General features: G+C 30.8%; 3 protein-coding genes and 1 non-coding gene across 4 annotated transcripts; 3 read left to right on the forward strand and 1 right to left on the reverse strand.

The window, feature by feature from the left end:
• The first annotated feature begins 1,798 nt into the window (after window positions 1–1,798).
• LOC112736827 (9-divinyl ether synthase) lies at window positions 1,799–3,813 on the forward strand. Its single transcript, XM_025786460.3, has one exon. The coding sequence runs from the start codon at window positions 1,905–1,907 to the stop codon at window positions 3,351–3,353; it is 1,449 nt and encodes a 482-aa protein (XP_025642245.1). The 5' UTR covers window positions 1,799–1,904; the 3' UTR covers window positions 3,354–3,813.
• Window positions 3,814–7,853: 4,040 nt separating this feature from the next.
• On the forward strand, window positions 7,854–9,707 carry LOC112736830 (cold-regulated 413 plasma membrane protein 1). The gene is made up of 4 exons (XM_025786463.2): window positions 7,854–8,199; window positions 8,680–8,787; window positions 8,892–8,962; window positions 9,228–9,707. The coding sequence occupies exons 1-4, from the start codon at window positions 8,030–8,032 to the stop codon at window positions 9,479–9,481; spliced, it is 603 nt and encodes a 200-aa protein (XP_025642248.1). The 5' UTR covers window positions 7,854–8,029; the 3' UTR covers window positions 9,482–9,707.
• Window positions 9,637–15,378, reverse strand: LOC112736828 (probable CoA ligase CCL6). Its single transcript, XM_025786462.3, has 19 exons — window positions 14,440–15,378; window positions 14,117–14,180; window positions 13,049–13,138; window positions 12,889–12,945; window positions 12,732–12,780; window positions 12,564–12,640; window positions 12,443–12,482; window positions 12,243–12,337; window positions 11,975–12,139; window positions 11,768–11,878; window positions 11,588–11,675; window positions 11,441–11,507; window positions 11,281–11,356; window positions 11,088–11,205; window positions 10,746–10,991; window positions 10,521–10,660; window positions 10,208–10,393; window positions 9,989–10,108; window positions 9,637–9,903 (listed from the first exon to the last, which is right to left on the reverse strand). The coding sequence occupies exons 1-19, from the start codon at window positions 14,592–14,594 to the stop codon at window positions 9,856–9,858; spliced, it is 1,992 nt and encodes a 663-aa protein (XP_025642247.1). The 5' UTR covers window positions 14,595–15,378; the 3' UTR covers window positions 9,637–9,855.
• TRNAI-AAU (transfer RNA isoleucine (anticodon AAU)) lies at window positions 14,242–14,315 on the forward strand. The gene has a single exon. It is a non-coding gene; the product is annotated as a tRNA-Ile (tRNA).
• Window positions 15,379–16,637: the final 1,259 nt, after the last annotated feature.

Below are 16,637 nucleotides of genomic sequence, written 5' to 3' on the forward strand. Positions count from 1 at the left end.
CTCCTCCTCCGTGCCATGCGCTTCTCATCTTCGTCGCATCCTTCACCAGCTTCTCATTCACGCCTCTTTCCCGCAGCTCCCATCTCAAAAAACGTGCCACCGCCTCCTTCACATTTTCTATATTAGTAGAGTTATTTGTCTCCAATAATCCTTCCTTTCTAATGAAAGATTTTATTTTTTTAATTTATGGAAAAATATAGGTAAACAATGAAAATATTAAACAATATAAATAATATATATATCGGATGTTCATTTTATTAATGTACGGATGATTATTTTAATATTAAAATTTAGAGAATTAATTTAAAGATATAGTGTATTTTTATTTGATTAGTGGTTGTTCATATTGTTCAACAAAATCATTGTCTCTCTAGCATTCTCCTTAATTTATACCTAATTTTATGTGTCTATTTTTTTATGAATTTCTTTGACTTGGGATTGATGAAATTATAAGATATTTCAAATATTCGAAAGTCGAGTCAGATTTAGAATGTTAAGCAGTAATCTTTGTGCTCTCGAGACTTTAACTATCGTCCTTCAAAGTAGAATGTGAGTTATTCATTCAGCTAAAATAAGGAATTAATTAATTAACTAGTATACATGTTACTTCATCTATTAGCTTAGCTTTTAGTACTTTTTCAGTAGTTAAACTATTTTGGTTTGGGGTTATTAGTTAAATTACGATAATCTATACGTGCCAAGGAAAAATTTTCAAATTTTTGCTTTGATGATTTTTTTAATTAAAAAGTGTAACTTTATTTTATCCTGTGAAATCTTTAGGTAAAAAAGTTATACAGAAATAATACAAGATAAGGCGAACTTTTTTTTAAATATTGAGATGAACTTTTTTTATAGGGTAAAGTATTAAATTGGTTTCCTAGCTTTGAGTGTAATTCTGTTTTGCTTCTTAAGGTTTAAAGTATTCTATTTGAATTCAAAAAAGTTTCATTTAGCATCAATTTAGTCCCACAGTGATGTCAAAATTAAATAATTAACAAAATATTCTACATAACAACAGTACAAAAATAAAATCGATAATCTGGAAAACAAGCACAAGTTCCAGAGGCATAAAATCAACCATTGATACATCAATACATTTATTTATTATTTTTTATAATATAAATAAAATATTTTCTATAAAACTAAAGAAAATGATAAATAAATGTATTGATACATCAATGGTTGATTTTGTACCTCTGGAGCTTGTACTTGTTCTCTAGATTATCGATTTTGTTCTTGAACTGTTGTTATGTAGGACATTTTGTTAATTATTTAATTTTGACCTCACTGTGGGACTAAATTGATGCTAAATGAAACTTTTTTGGATTCAAATAGAACACTTTAAACCTTAAGGACTAAAATAGAATTACACCAAAATCTAAGAGACCAATTTAGTACTTTACCCTTTTTTATATTACATACACTAATTTCTAATATAAATTCTGAACATATATTAAAGATTGCATATCATATTTTTAACACATTTAAAATTATACAACTACACATAAAATACTTATACAATTGAATAGCTTCACTTACGCAAAATTGACCAATTATATGCCAACGAGTATATAACCCTCATTTTTTATATAAGTGATAAATAAAACAATTTGCCATACATAAGTGCTGGTTATTACATGATACTTAACATACTTTTGTTATAATATTAATGGAATAATATTACACATTTAAATTTTTTTATTAATTAAATTAATTTAACATAATAAAAAATAATTATGATTAATTTTATTCTAAATTTTATTATTTAAATTAGTTAAATTTTCTTCCTAAAAAAATTTAAATGATTGTGCGAAGCACGTCCTCCCCATTATTTATGGTGTTTGGAAGCAGCAGCAGCAGCAAATACAAGCAAGTGCTCCAACTCTCACACTTATCACACAAAAATGGCATCCTCCGCCCCTAACAATAATAATAATCTTCCGCTGAAGCCCATTCCGGGAAGCTACGGCCTCCCGTTCTTGGGCCCCTTACACGACCGCCACGACTACTTCTACAAACAAGGCCGCGACGAATTCTTCGCCACCAGGATCCAAAAGTACAACTCCACCGTCATCAGAACCAACATGCCGCCTGGTCCCTTCATTGCTCATGACCCTAAGGTCGTCGCTCTCCTCGACGCCGCCTCTTTCCCCATCCTCTTCGACAACTCTAAGGTCGATAAGCGCGACGTCCTTGACGGCACTTTCATGCCTTCTACCGCCTTCACCGGCGGCTACCGCACCTGCGCCTTCCAAGATACTACTGAACCCGAACACTCTCTCCTCAAATCCTTCTTTCTCCATATTCTCTCCTCCAAACACAACATCTTCCTCCCTCTCTTCCGAAGCGTTCTCACCGATCATTTCAATAACATGGAAGAAAGTCTCGCCGGAAAGTCCAAAGAAGCCAGCTACAACACCTCCATCGGTGCCGCCACCTTCACTTTCATCTTCCGTCTCCTCACTGACAAGGATCCAAACACCACCGTCATCGGAAGCGAAGGTCCGAAGCTCGTGGAGACCTGGCTCGGAGCTCAGCTCGCTCCTCTCGCAACGCTAGGGTTACCGAAAATCTTCAACTACGTCGAAGATGTACTGATCCGAACGGTGCCGTTTCCGGCGTGGGCCGTAAAAGGCAGCTACAACAAGCTCTACGAAGGAGTATCGACGGCGGGGACGGCGGTGCTGGACGAAGCGGAGAAATTAGGAATCAAAAGAGACGAAGCATGCCACAACCTTGTTTTCATGTTAGGGTTCAACGCTTTCGGTGGTTTATCGAACCAGTTTCCGATCCTAATCAAGTGGATAGGTTTGGCAGGGGAGGGTTTACACAAGCAACTCGCTGATGAAATCAGGACCGTTGTTAGGGACGAAGGCGGGGTAGTGAGTCTTGCAGCGTTGGATAAGATGACTTTGACCAAATCAGTGGTGTACGAAGTACTGAGGATAGAGCCTGCTGTGCCGTACCAGTACGCCAAAGCGAGGGAGGATCTGGTGGTGCAGAGCCACGATGCGGCCTACGAGATCAAGAAAGGGGAGATGATCTTTGGATATCAGCCGTTCGCTACGAAGGACCCGAAGATCTTTGAGAATCCCGAGGATTTTGTGGGCCATAGGTTTATTGGAGATGGAGAGAGGCTGTTGAGACACGTGTTATGGTCTAATGGGCGTGAGGTGGACGAGCCCACAGCGGATAACAAGCAGTGCCCGGCGAAGAATCTTGTGGTGCTGCTGTGTAGGGTGTATTTGGTGGAGTTCTTCTTGCATTATGACACGTTTGCATTCGATTGGAAGCCACTTGTTTTGGGTCCCACAGTTACCATCAAGTCCTTAACCAAGACCTCCAATTTTTAAGCGGTGAAAACTCAAGTAAATTAACTTTACGTAAAGTTGATATTGATAGTCGTTAAATGATTTGATTGATTTGACTTAATTTTTATCTAATGACTCTCAAATATCAATTTTACAGTCGACTGCACCTGAGTTTTCACCTTTTTAAGTACTTGTTATTGTTATAATACAAGATGTGACAACCCACCTTACCTAAAAACCTTCTTATCCTTAGTATTATTCTAAGTTCAATGTCATCAAAATGAATAAAACATCACCTACGACAATACTTTTGTTGTTTTTTCCTTGAATAAGAAAAGGTTTTAGGTAGAGATGAATTTAAGAAGAAAAGAAGCACAAATTTGTCTTATGTGAGTCACTGTAAATATGCTTTATCTACGTTGCATGGACATGTTGTTTGTACGTAAATTGGTGTATGTATATGTGCGATGTATATATATGTAACTTTTTTTTATTTTTTTAATTATCCTTTTTTTTTTTCGATTTTGAAGTTTTTTCCTGGTATTTTCTTTCTGTGTTTGATTTTAATAACCTAGATTTTCTCTAAATATGTATATTTTGTGGGAAGAGGTTGTCCCCTCTGCCCTAAAGAAATTCCGTGACTCCGTCGTTGGTTACGTATACATTATACGTTTGTAGGATACGTACCTGTGATATGCCATTTTTGTTGTGTAATAATAATTATGTATGTACCTATTAAATTGAACATCCGATATATTTATTATTCACATTATTTAATATTTTTATTATTTTTCTGTATTTTTTTTTAAATATTATGTATCCTTTAAAATTTAGTTTTTATCTATCTTTATAACAATTTATTATTATTTAATTAATTTAAATATTTATTTTTGTGCATCAGTTGTTTGAAAAATTAAAAAAAAAAATTATTTACTTTTTTTCTTTTAAAAACAAAATAAAAAATATTTAAAAGATACTTAATTATATTAAAAAAAAAAAGAATGTACGTATAGTGTAATTAAGAAGATCGCCACAAGTGCGGCTAGGTGTCTCCATATCTGGCATGTTAAGCGAACTGACAATTTGTAAAAGGAAGTGTCGCCCTCATTATATCCATAATATAATATTCACTCGCTTAACTCGCTAAAAAGTTGGGTGATATTAAAATTTGAAGACTGTCATATATAAAAAGTTTGCTTAATACACTGCCTATCTGATGATGCAGTTGGCCCACTAGCCACCCCTAAAATTAATATATGTAAATAGCAAGCAAATTATTTTCGAAATTAATAAACGATCTTTATCATGCATAATATATATGTTTTTCCATGCGTTCACATTTTAGCATATATATGTCATCGGGACATTATCACACGCCTTATTCGCGTGTATGTTTGTGTGTTCAAATGGGGAAAAGGTACAATTTCTTTGTTAAATAACTCTAAATAATTAAAATGTGATTTATGAACGAAGCTATAAGCACTATATATTGAGAATAGTACTGCTAGGGAGCCAATGACCTAAGCGTATAATATGTACAATAAGCTAAATCTTTGGTCTATGAATAAAATGAACATCACTATCTTTATGTCATAAAACCACTCATTCCAAAAGCTTCCCAGAAGTTTAAGCTGATTTTAGGGTTTACTAAGAATCGAACTCTTGACCTTTTGGATCTAGAATTCTAATACTATATCATGAAACCGTTCATCCCAAAAGCGTAATCTGATAGGACAATATATATAACACTAATGGTCATATTTTTAATACTTCCTAAACCTCTATTGTACACATTATACGCTTAAGTTATTGACTCCTTATACTTATTCTATTGAGAAATTTCATATTTGTGGATTAATTTCTTTCTCGAAAGAATTAAGAATACTAACACTGTAGCATTGTATAGTTCAATTCATTATGTGGACAAATCAAAGGTTCAACGATCATCGATCGGATCATTTCACACGGCAAAGAAAAGAATGCGACGAGTCAATAGTCCATTTCAAGAGACTTCTTCGTTCATCGTATGTAATAAAATGGTAGTTGACGATTTGTTTAATTGTTTTAGAGAATATATATATATACATCGTATTAAAATTGACAAAGGGTCCAAACAGTTTAAACAACTCAAATTTATTTTATTTAATATTTATTTATTATAAAATATATTAAATAAAACTAAAAGTAGTAAATTTTGATATTTTTTATTAAAATTTTCATTTATTTCTGATAGATATATCATATCGAATTATAGATGCCGTAAGTATAGAAGATGTTTATTATGATATTGTTGATGAAATATATGTGGGACTTTTTATCACAATTGTATGTTTTGCCGCCAAGCAAGTTTCATCATTTCTATAGTTTAAAATTACTTGTCTTCAATTTTTAAATAATTTATAAAAGTTTTATGCTATTTTTTTAGAATTATAAAAATCAAATTTTATGTTTTTCAGTCATGAAATTTTATATTATATCATAAAATTATTTATTTTAAAATTTTAAGTAAATAAAAAAAAGATATATAAATTATTATATTTTTAAGAAAATTACTTGAGCTTTAATGATTAGTACCAAGAAGCCAAGATGAGCATACCATTTGGCTTCTGAAAGATTAGAAAAGAGTTTTTAGGAATAGGGTATTAGCTGCAGAGGAAGATTAAGAACTGTATGGGTTAAAAGCATGCATTTATAGAAAATTATATTTTAATTATATATGTCTATATGATGAATAATGGTTATGTCACATCCACACTTTGGTTTAGTGTGTCATTATGTGGTAACATTGTTTAATTTATCTTATTCATCAATGTTTATCTGTACGTATTTATTTATTTATATATTAACATAGTCGGCTGTAACCATAATATTATTGCCACCTGTGGCACAGAAAGACTATCAATGACAGTTACCCTTATTTTTAAGAGGAATATTTTATGATCTCTTTAAATTGTCGCCTAATAATTTATCAAAACATCATCAATTTTTAGTGATGAGGAAGAAATTATAAGTTTGAACTCTACTCTTATATTTGTGTTGGGCATATAGTTTTATAACAATAACCATTTTAAGAATCAAATTGATTAAAGTATTGAACATTCTTTTTGGTAAGCTTTTTTTTTTTTTTTTGGGTAAGCTTTTCCTTTGTTTTCCGGTAAGCAGCCAATTGAACATTTTATGAACACGTTAACCGAAAGGATACATAAAATGTAAGCCCAATCATTATGTTTGTATCTTTGTGGTATTTGGAAGCCCAATCTTTGGTAACAGATGGCAATAAATATAGCCCAAAATAAATGAATTATTATTATTATTGATACCTTTCTGTTTTTATTATTATTTTTATTTTTGTTGTGTTTTATCTTGTTTGTTGATTGTCTTGTTTCTATTATTTTAAAAAGATTTATCGAATCCTGCTTAAGTAAATATTGGGGATTCGAATCTCACATTGTATATGTAGTAATTTATTGGTCAATAATAAATCTTTAAATAAAATTTTGATTCGCGACGAATTAGTCTTTATCGTTGTGAATAATTTAAAAAAACTTATTGAATAATATTTTTGAAGTAAAATAAATCTATAAAAGAGAAAAGAAAATTATCTTCACGAAGAAAGACTAAAAATCCTTTTTTATTATTTTCAAATGGTGTCGTATCCGCGCATATCAGAAAATTTTCGAATGGATCAATCAGAAATAAAAGTTAAAAATGTATATTTTCTAGAAAATTGAAAAACGATTTAATGATTCATTTTAGTTATATTTATTTATAAACTTGCTATTTCCTTTCATTATTACAGTATAGAGTGCGACTTTCACTCTAGATAAAACTTATCCTATAATAATAAAGTACAATGAATAATAATACGTACAACGTCATCCTATTACTTTTAGAACTCAAACTAAATTAAATTTTTGTATTATATTTAATCTAAAATATATTAGATTAAATTATATTTAAATATTATTTTTAATTTAAGATAAATATTAAAATTAAATAATAAATTTAAATTTTAAAAGATTAAATAAAAATATCATCAAAATTTTAATTTTTAGTATAAAAAATTTTAGTTTTTTTTTTATTTTTACTTTCTGAAGATACTAAAACCTAAAATTTTATATTCTAAAATTTTATATTCTAAAACAAAAATTTTAATTTTAATTTCTGATCATTAAACACAATATTAAATATCAATCTTATAATTTCAATTCTAATTTTTAAAAATAAACACTACTTTATATTTGCTCAATTAATTACTCACTGTTGACACACTATACATCATTAGTGAACTGAATAAAAGAAAGTTTATTCCTAAATTCTATACTAAGCAAATCCATGTGAGTATTATATTATCATAAAAATGAAAGTCATGCAGATAATAATACCTACATATATGTTACTTGTGGGACTTTTCTTTCTCAAAATACAATTTAAATTACTTCTATATTTATATTATTATTAGTAGTAAACTCCAGATGTTGAAAAAGCCAGCTGTAATGTAATCATAGGCCATATATGGAAACTTAAATCTTTAAAAAAATTATTGCAAAACAAAAACTTTAATGAACCTCCACGTGGCCTTTCTGGAATCAACCATACCATGTCATGTAACATGTTTATAATAATAACTCTTTAGTATTATTGCCACCACCTATAATATCTATAACTGTTTGACTTTTCCATTCATAAAATTTCTTCTTGATTTGATTCAAAAGGATATGTGGAAGGGATCAATGGCTTTTCAAGATGAAGCAGCAGCAAAATTGCTTAGCTCTGATCTCAATGAGCTGAGTTTGGCTGCTCACAAGCTTGCTGATCATGCCATCAAGCTTGGTGGTTTAGGCTTTGGAGCTTCCTTTTTTGGATTGATTGCTGCCATTGCTGCTATGTATGTTTTCTCAAACCATAATAATTCATCATCTCCTATCTCTAACTCTTCCTTCTCCTTCTATGCTCTTTAATCCACCCTTTATCTTGTTTTTACTTGTTTAGAAATTTTTATACTATTATCAATACTCCCTTTTAAATTTTGAGTGAATATATTTAGCAGATAAAAGAAAATAAATAAATAAATTAGTGTTAATTTAGTGGTTTACCTAAGTATTAGTATGGCTTAAATGTCTCATACTTAATTAATATGGGTCGGTGATAGTGTGATAGATAAGTTTATAGTTTGTTGATAAGATCAAAGGAGATAATCAATCATAGTGCTAAGAAGGGTCCATTAGTGCATTAAGCAACTTATATTGAATATTGATTGTCCTATTATATGAAAGTTGACAGTTATTGGTTAAAATAGTAATCACCTTCATATACATAAATTTGTTTAATTAAAATTTAACTTATTACTTCTGTTTATTTTCTACAGTTACTTGTTGATTTTGGACCGTACAAATTGGAAGACAAACATTCTTACAGCACTACTCATTCCATATATTTTTTTCAGCCTGCCTTCAATTATTTTTGGTGTATTCAGGTCAATATCTTGTTACAGTTCTTTCTTCTTTTTTCTTTTTTTGATTTGTATTATTATCATTTTTCTCTAACATTAAATTTCTTTTTTATTCTTGGCTAATGCAGGGGAGAAATTGGAAAATGGATTGCCATTATTGCTGTTGTTCTAAGGCTTTTCCTTCCAAAACACTTCCCTGGTATGATACATACAAATTCATCTAAGACTTGAGAGTAACCCTGCTCTTGTTCACAATAATCTGTGAAATCTCTTTGTTGTTAATCAATTCATTGAACATGCAAATATTTTGCTGCTATTCTTGTTATACATTTCAATAATATTTAGTAAACGAATGACAAGGAATGAGTTTGTCTTATGAGAGACGAATTTGTCACTTTTAAATTCTAAGAGACTATTAATTTGATAATAACAAGTAATATACTGAGTAATGCATGTTAATGCAGATTGGTTGGAACTGCCTGCTGCATTGATTCTTCTTGTTGTTGTTGCACCATCTCTAATTGCAACCACTTTCAGAAACAACATTGTTGGTGTGGTAGTATGCCTAATCATAGCATGTTATTTGCTGCAAGAACACATTAGAGCCTCTGGTGGATTCAGAAACTCTTTCACCAAAGCCCATGGCATATCCAATTCTGTTGGCATAATCCTTCTCTTGGTTTATCCCATTTGGGCCCTGGTGGTTATCCTCTTTTAGGAACATACCAGAAAAAAAAAAGAAGCAGCATTTTAGACTCTTGGTTTTTGCTCTGTGTAAATTGAACTATTTTGTCTTTTGCATCATTCATTTGTTGAACTTCATTACTTCATGGCTCATTTGTGTATGACCTATATAGTTTGTATCATTGTATGTGTAAACAATGTAAAATCAAATTTCATTACTGTGGAATATATATTACAGGATGATTTGGGTTTCCATCAAATTCATTGCTTGCTATTCTAAACAAATAAAGTTTCAACTTTTGCAATGCCCAATATATCTTCAACTAGTCTTATTGGATTTTTCATTGTATCATATAGAAAATAGTATAATATAAATAGTGCATATAAAAGTCTCTCTTGCCACTTTGCTCACACCTTGGTTCCCTTGGCTTCTTTGTATAGCTCCTCAATACAATCCTGAAAATAAAATAAGCAGTAACACAATATTGATTTGTTTTTCTTACATGAATAGCATTTTAGCATATTAGAACATAAGACAAACCTTATAGTACTTGAGTAATTGTGGTCTCTTCAATTTGAATGTTGGAGTTATTAGATCTCTCTCCATGTCAAAGGGAGCTGGTTCCAGATGAATTGCCTTTAGCATCTCAAAGCCTCTAAGCTGAAGAGAATAGATTTCATTCATGTCAAATTTAACCACCATTATTACCAATACCAATATCAGAATACTGTATTATAATTCAAGAAATCATGTGCATACTTGATGTTTCTGACCAGTGCTGTTGAGCTCATCTAAGATGTATTTTCTTGCCTTCAAATTCTCACATAAAGATTTAAAGTCATCTGTTGATGAATTATGCTTCACTGCCCAATCTTCAAGGGCTTTTCTATCTGGCACCACCACAGCCACCAAGAATGACTCAAAACTGTTTCCATAGACCCAAATCTGCATAGGAACAAAAAATATCACTCTACAAACTATATAGAATTATTACATAATGAATTTTAGCTAACAGGAGGAGTTACATAAATGGTTATATCTCTAACAGCATTGTTCTGTGACAGAAATATACCGATGTTATAAGAGGGCATCGCAGATACTTGTTTTCGATATTTTCTACAGAAACATATTCTCCTTGAGACAACTTAAAGATATTCTTTTTCCTATCAATGATTTTCATAGCTCCATTAGGCTGCCATTCTCCAATGTCACCTGCAATGGTTTCAAAAATCATTCAGAAACACAATTTTGAAGTCATTCTCCAAAGTTTGTTCCATAACAACAATTAAGAACTTACCTGTGTGAAACCAGCCATCAACCATGACCTCTTCTGTAAGATCTTCACGCTTATGGTAACCTGAGAACAAGGTAGTCCCTCTAAGGCAAATTTCGCCACGAGGTTCACCGGAAAGTGCATCATATCCCATCTCCGGCACGGATTCAAGCCTGGCCTCAATTGTTGTCATAGGGACTCCAACTGTTCCCATCATGGAAAACACATTGCCTAATGCTGTGAAACATCCTCCACAACTTTCAGTAAGACCTGTCACATAATCAAAATGATAACACATCAATATAACATAGTAACTAGTATGATCAAGAGAATTATAACTAAGATACTAATATCATATTATCATACCATATCCTTGTGCCAAAGTAGCTCCACTAGTGATCCTTAGAAACTCCTCAATGTGCCGAGGCAGAGGAGCAGCGCCGGATAACAGAAGCCGAACTCTTCCACCTAAGCCTTGTTTTATCTGTCATAAAAGAAAACATCAATCCAATTTTCAGGTCAAATTTCACCAACAGAAATCACAGTAAAGTGCAGTTACCTTGTCAAATACAAGCCTATCAAAAAATGGTGCTGCTTTGTCTTGTGGAAGACCCTTCTCTAAGTATCCCAACTTGCTGTCATCAGAATCTAGACTAATTACTTTGCATGATTTTGGAAATTAAGGGTCTAAAATAGAATTGTTTAGTGGCGAAACGTACTAATTATATGCATACTGAAACAATGCACTTCGCAACGCTCCTCCGGATGAAATTTTGCTGTTGATACCTTCAGGCACAAGTCATTGGTTATAACATATGACATTTATGAGCTAAGGTAGCAGTAGGACAAAAGTAATGTCTCTCTACCGGCATAAACACGGTCGAAAACTCTAGGAACGCCACAAAATATAGTTGGCTTCAACACCTGAACATCCTCCATTAAGTACCTCACATCCTGAAACAATTAACATGGAATGAAGCATCAAAATGAGACATATACAAGAAAGGAGCAAAATACTAATGATAAAAACTGAATCCGAATCTTACGCCTTGCCAGAATCCAATTGAGGCTCCCCTATAAATGCAATAGGTCTCCATTATCTGGTCATAGACATGAGCAAGAGGAAGAAAAGAGAAGTACACATCATCTTCGCTTGCCTGCAGCAAGTAGTACATATTATGAGTAGAGAAAAATCAAAACAGGACAAGGTGTGGTATGAAACTTGTGAACATTCAAGAAGATTGTTATCTTACTGCTTTGTCTGTTAAATGAAGTATTTGATCAATAGACAAAACTTCAGCCATGAAAGCCTCATTCTTAAGTATGACACCTTTCGGTTCGCCTGTTGTTCCACTTGTGTACATGATTGTACAAATGTCAGTCTTCTTTTTTGGTGGTAGATCACAATCCAAGTTCCCCTGCATGCAGAGCAGAACATACAGGATTAAACAAATCAAAGTGGTTCAAAGTTTTTGCTTTTAAACATGAATATGCAATTAAAAATCAATCTTTGTTTCCTACCAACTGGAGAAACTCTTCCCAAGAGAAGCAGGATGTACCATGTTCCTTGGCTTCCTTCTTTTGCGCGGTCGAAACATTACCAAAACTCACAATAGCTACATTATTAGATTGTAGAAGTTGGTTAGCATTGAAAAGAAGGAAATTAGCCTTAATATAACAGAAGCTCAGAAACTGAAAGAAAGTAGAATCATTTGACATACTTTTAAGATTTGAAGAACACTGACCAAGACAAGACAAAATCTGTGAAATACAGAAACAGTTATATCATCTCCAACAAATTGAAGAACTAACTCAAATGCAAACTCAGGAAGTAGAACTCACAGAAGGAATCTTGTTTTCCTGTACAAATGCTATTGAAACTTGAGCATGGTTTATGATAAACTCCACTGCATTTGGACCTGTTCTTAGGTACCTCAAGAATCATTAGGTAAATGTTTGGAATAATAAAAAGCATCTAGAAATCAATGAGAAAAGGAATGAAAAACATACCAAGTGTGTCATATAATGGGACATATGTTACTGAATGGCTATTACAAGCCTGCAGCCACCAAATTTAAATCAAGTTTAGTACTAAACAGTTTCTTGCTGATCAAGTATCATTTTTTCCCCTACAAAATTTCAAGGTACTATATTTATTTATATATACCTCCATTGTAATTATCCATTCTGGACAGTTAATTCCATATATCCCACAATGATCACCCTATTGATGACATATAAAATGAAATATTAGCTAGGTAGTTATACTAGCTGTGTTAAATTTACAAATTAGCATGAGGGAGAAAGATGGTGAGGTGGGTTATTACAGGGTTGACACCACGGCTACTCATGGCTGAACCAATTCTGATAGCTGTTTCATAAGCCTCCTGATATGTCAGCCATTTATATGGATCAACCTGCAATTCCAGTTCATATAGTTAACATTGTAAACCAAAAATGCTATTCGTACACTAAAATCAGTCACCAATGTATATGTGTATAAATACATATGTAGTTAATTTATTCTTAATGTGTATTTGTATTCTAACATATATTTCATACTAGTAGCTAATTTTGATAGCTTATTTTTGTATACAAATAATATGTTTGAATTTTATATGATCATGAAAATCATTTTTGGCTTATGAGTTTAATTTATATCATTGTTAGTTTGTTTACATATAACCCCTTCCCTCTATTTTTCCGCAATAAAAGTCTATTTAATTTTGATCTATCACTATTATTCATGTTAAACAAAAAGTTAAGAGTCAACATTAATTCACCCCATTAATCTAAAAATTACCAAACAATTGGAAAGAAATGAACATTAGAAAAAAAATTTAAAACTAAAAACAATAAAAATATTCAAAATTTAAGTAAAACGAATATTAAAATAAAGTAAAACTAATTTAAAGTTTAAGATTTAGGAGAATTTAGGATTGAAGGTGGACAAGAATGACTGTGATTTTGAGAGGAAAAAAAAATAAAAGAGTAATTTTAAAATAAAATAGTGAGTGTGTGCATTTCAGCATTTGTTTAGCCGTGGTCCAATAATTGATTATTGACTGAAGATGATTTAACAATTATATTAGATATATACTAAAATCAATCACTAAAATTAGTTACTGGAATATAATATTTAAATATAAAATATATATTAAAAATAAATAAAATTATATGTGTATTTATACACAAATATATAACGGCTGAATTTAGTAATTAATTTTAATGTGTAAATACTAGATAGCATTCTTGAATTTTTTGGCTTCTCGGTATACTTACATATTAGGGTGTGATTATATTTAAATTGGAAATTATGAAAAAAGTATATATGTTGTTTTTCACTGGAAATAAATGGAAGGAAGAAAGAGGAAGGAACAAATGAATCTTGGAACCTCTGATTCAGATTTCTGACGACGACCCAGCATTGCCTTGCTGGGGTACTTGCTTGCAGAGTCCCTGTAAAAGGATGAATCAAACTTGACAAAATATTTTTACTATGTCAATAATTATAATAACTGGCCTATTAGCTCAGTTGGTTAGAGCGTCGTGCTAATAACGTGAAGGTCGCAGGTTCGAGACCTGCATGGGCCAAAATTACATTTTTTTTTCCTCTACTAAAAATGCCAAGCATTGTTTTGATAATTCAGTATATTGAAGCTAATATTTATCTGCATTTGAACATAGGATGATGATGGCAAGAGAAATGAAAAGTGACCTGAAGAATTGCCATGGAGAATCCAAGTGAGGTGGCAAGTGAAGAAGAGAATCTTTGGCATAGATGCATCTGTACACTGGACCTGCTGAAGGCTTATCATGAGTGGCTTCTTTTCCTTCCTCCACCTTCACAATGTATGCTTCCTCCATTCTCATCTCTTTTCTTTCTTTCTTACTACTATCTAATAATCATTTTCATCTTTGTATAAAAGAGTACATATGAATTTATCAGAGGGACAATGGTGTTAGGAAAGTTTGTTGGGCTGAAGCAATAAATTACAATCAACATTTAATAAAAGTTTTCACACTTATATAATCCCATATATTATTAATTATTCCATATACTTTCATGTATATATGTCTTAACTATGATTATTCACATACTCTAATTTATTTAAGAATTTTATAAGTATATAAAAAAGCATACATTCAATTTAATTTCCTGTTATTAGCAAAATAAAAAATGTGAATCTCAAATTCTTTTTTGCCAATATAAAAATATATTAAAAAGAAAAAAAAATATTTGGGTAGCAGTGTTTATAATTTATGGGCCTCTTATGGATGATATCTGGCTTTTTGCATGATTTGAGCAAGGTACCACATCAATGGCCGAATGCATTTATTTTTGCTGTAAAAGTTTGGTGAACCTTGCCATCCCAAAAATCAGAAATTTATAAGGAAATTTCTCCTTTAATTTCCTCTTTATTATTTTTTGAATTTGGAAAACAATAAAGGGAGAAAATTTTATTTATCACTAACCAATCATATACTACTAATTGAGTTTATGCACTTTATTGTTGTTACTCTATAATGATGTATAAAGCTTAAGATCTCTTATTACTAGCAATTCACAAAAGTTATGAAAACAAGGGTTGATGAAAATAGAAACAAAATTAAAAACAAGAACCAAATTTATTCATATATATATATGTACCTCATTGAAACAACTGCTATGTAGCAGGCATATTATATTACTATTAGAAGTGTAGTAATTATTTATGGGGGGGCTACTAATGCAGGTGCATTAATGGTGTCCATTGTTGATAGTGAAACCACCTGCCTGTCCAATAATAATGCACATTTAAATATCAACCACCTAATATTAATATAAAAAAATCTTTAGAAGATAATGAAAAATTATTTTAAAAAATTATTTTATTTTATATATTTAATTATTTTTAGAATAATTAAATAATATTAAATTTAATCACCAAAAAATAATATTAAATTTAATAAATATATAATTATAAATATTACCTACACGATATTATAAAAAAATAAACTAATGTCTTTTTTATTGTGTATTCTTTTAAGTAAAAATTTCGTCATAACTAAATATCAATTTGATTATCTTTTTGAAAGAATTTTAAATATATTAAGTATATTGATATTTTAATAATTTTAATAATTAATTTTAATTATAAAAAATATATATAATATATATTAATTAAAATTAATTATTAAAATTATTAGAACACCAATATTTTAAATATATTTAAAAACTTTCCTATCTCTTACCTCTTCTATTTTTTTTTTTTTCTCCATCATCCCTTTTGCATGCCTTGACTTTTTAACCATTGGATAAAGATGAATTTAAAGCCACACTGAAGATCAGAAGAATAAAATATATTAAATGAAGAATAAAACCACGGTTGAAGAAAAATGAGTTTTGGTAGATAAGGTAGGCAAGTTTAATTAATGCTTTGCTTATATGTTAGGGTATCATTAGGTATACTAAGTCAAACCCATCTTAAAATCTTAACAATAGTGAACCCTTAACTAAATTAAGTGACCCCCAATATACAAGTTATTGTTCTTATTTATTTGAATAATATTTTCATCAATATTATAATTGAAGTGTCGCATAGTGTTATTATTATTATTATTATTATTATTATTATTATTATTATTATTACATAAACATTGTATGTGTCTGTGTTCTGTGCATCAGAGAAAGTGCAGCCTTACCTTACACATTTGATGGAAGCTCATGCATTATTCTGCTTCATAGTATTTCGTAATCACATGAAAGTGTACCTTTTTGTCAAACATGTGCATTCTTAAGGTTGCAAAATCCTTAATATAGAATTTATATATATTTTCAACTCTCAAGTCTCGAATTTTAATAAGTATTTACTATTTACTATCACAGAATAACTTAGAAATAATGTACTAATAAATAGAAAAATTCAAGAGTTG

This window comes from Arachis hypogaea, chromosome 13, assembly GCF_003086295.3.
Source record: "Arachis hypogaea cultivar Tifrunner chromosome 13, arahy.Tifrunner.gnm2.J5K5, whole genome shotgun sequence".
NCBI lineage: Eukaryota > Viridiplantae > Streptophyta > Magnoliopsida > Fabales > Fabaceae > Arachis > Arachis hypogaea.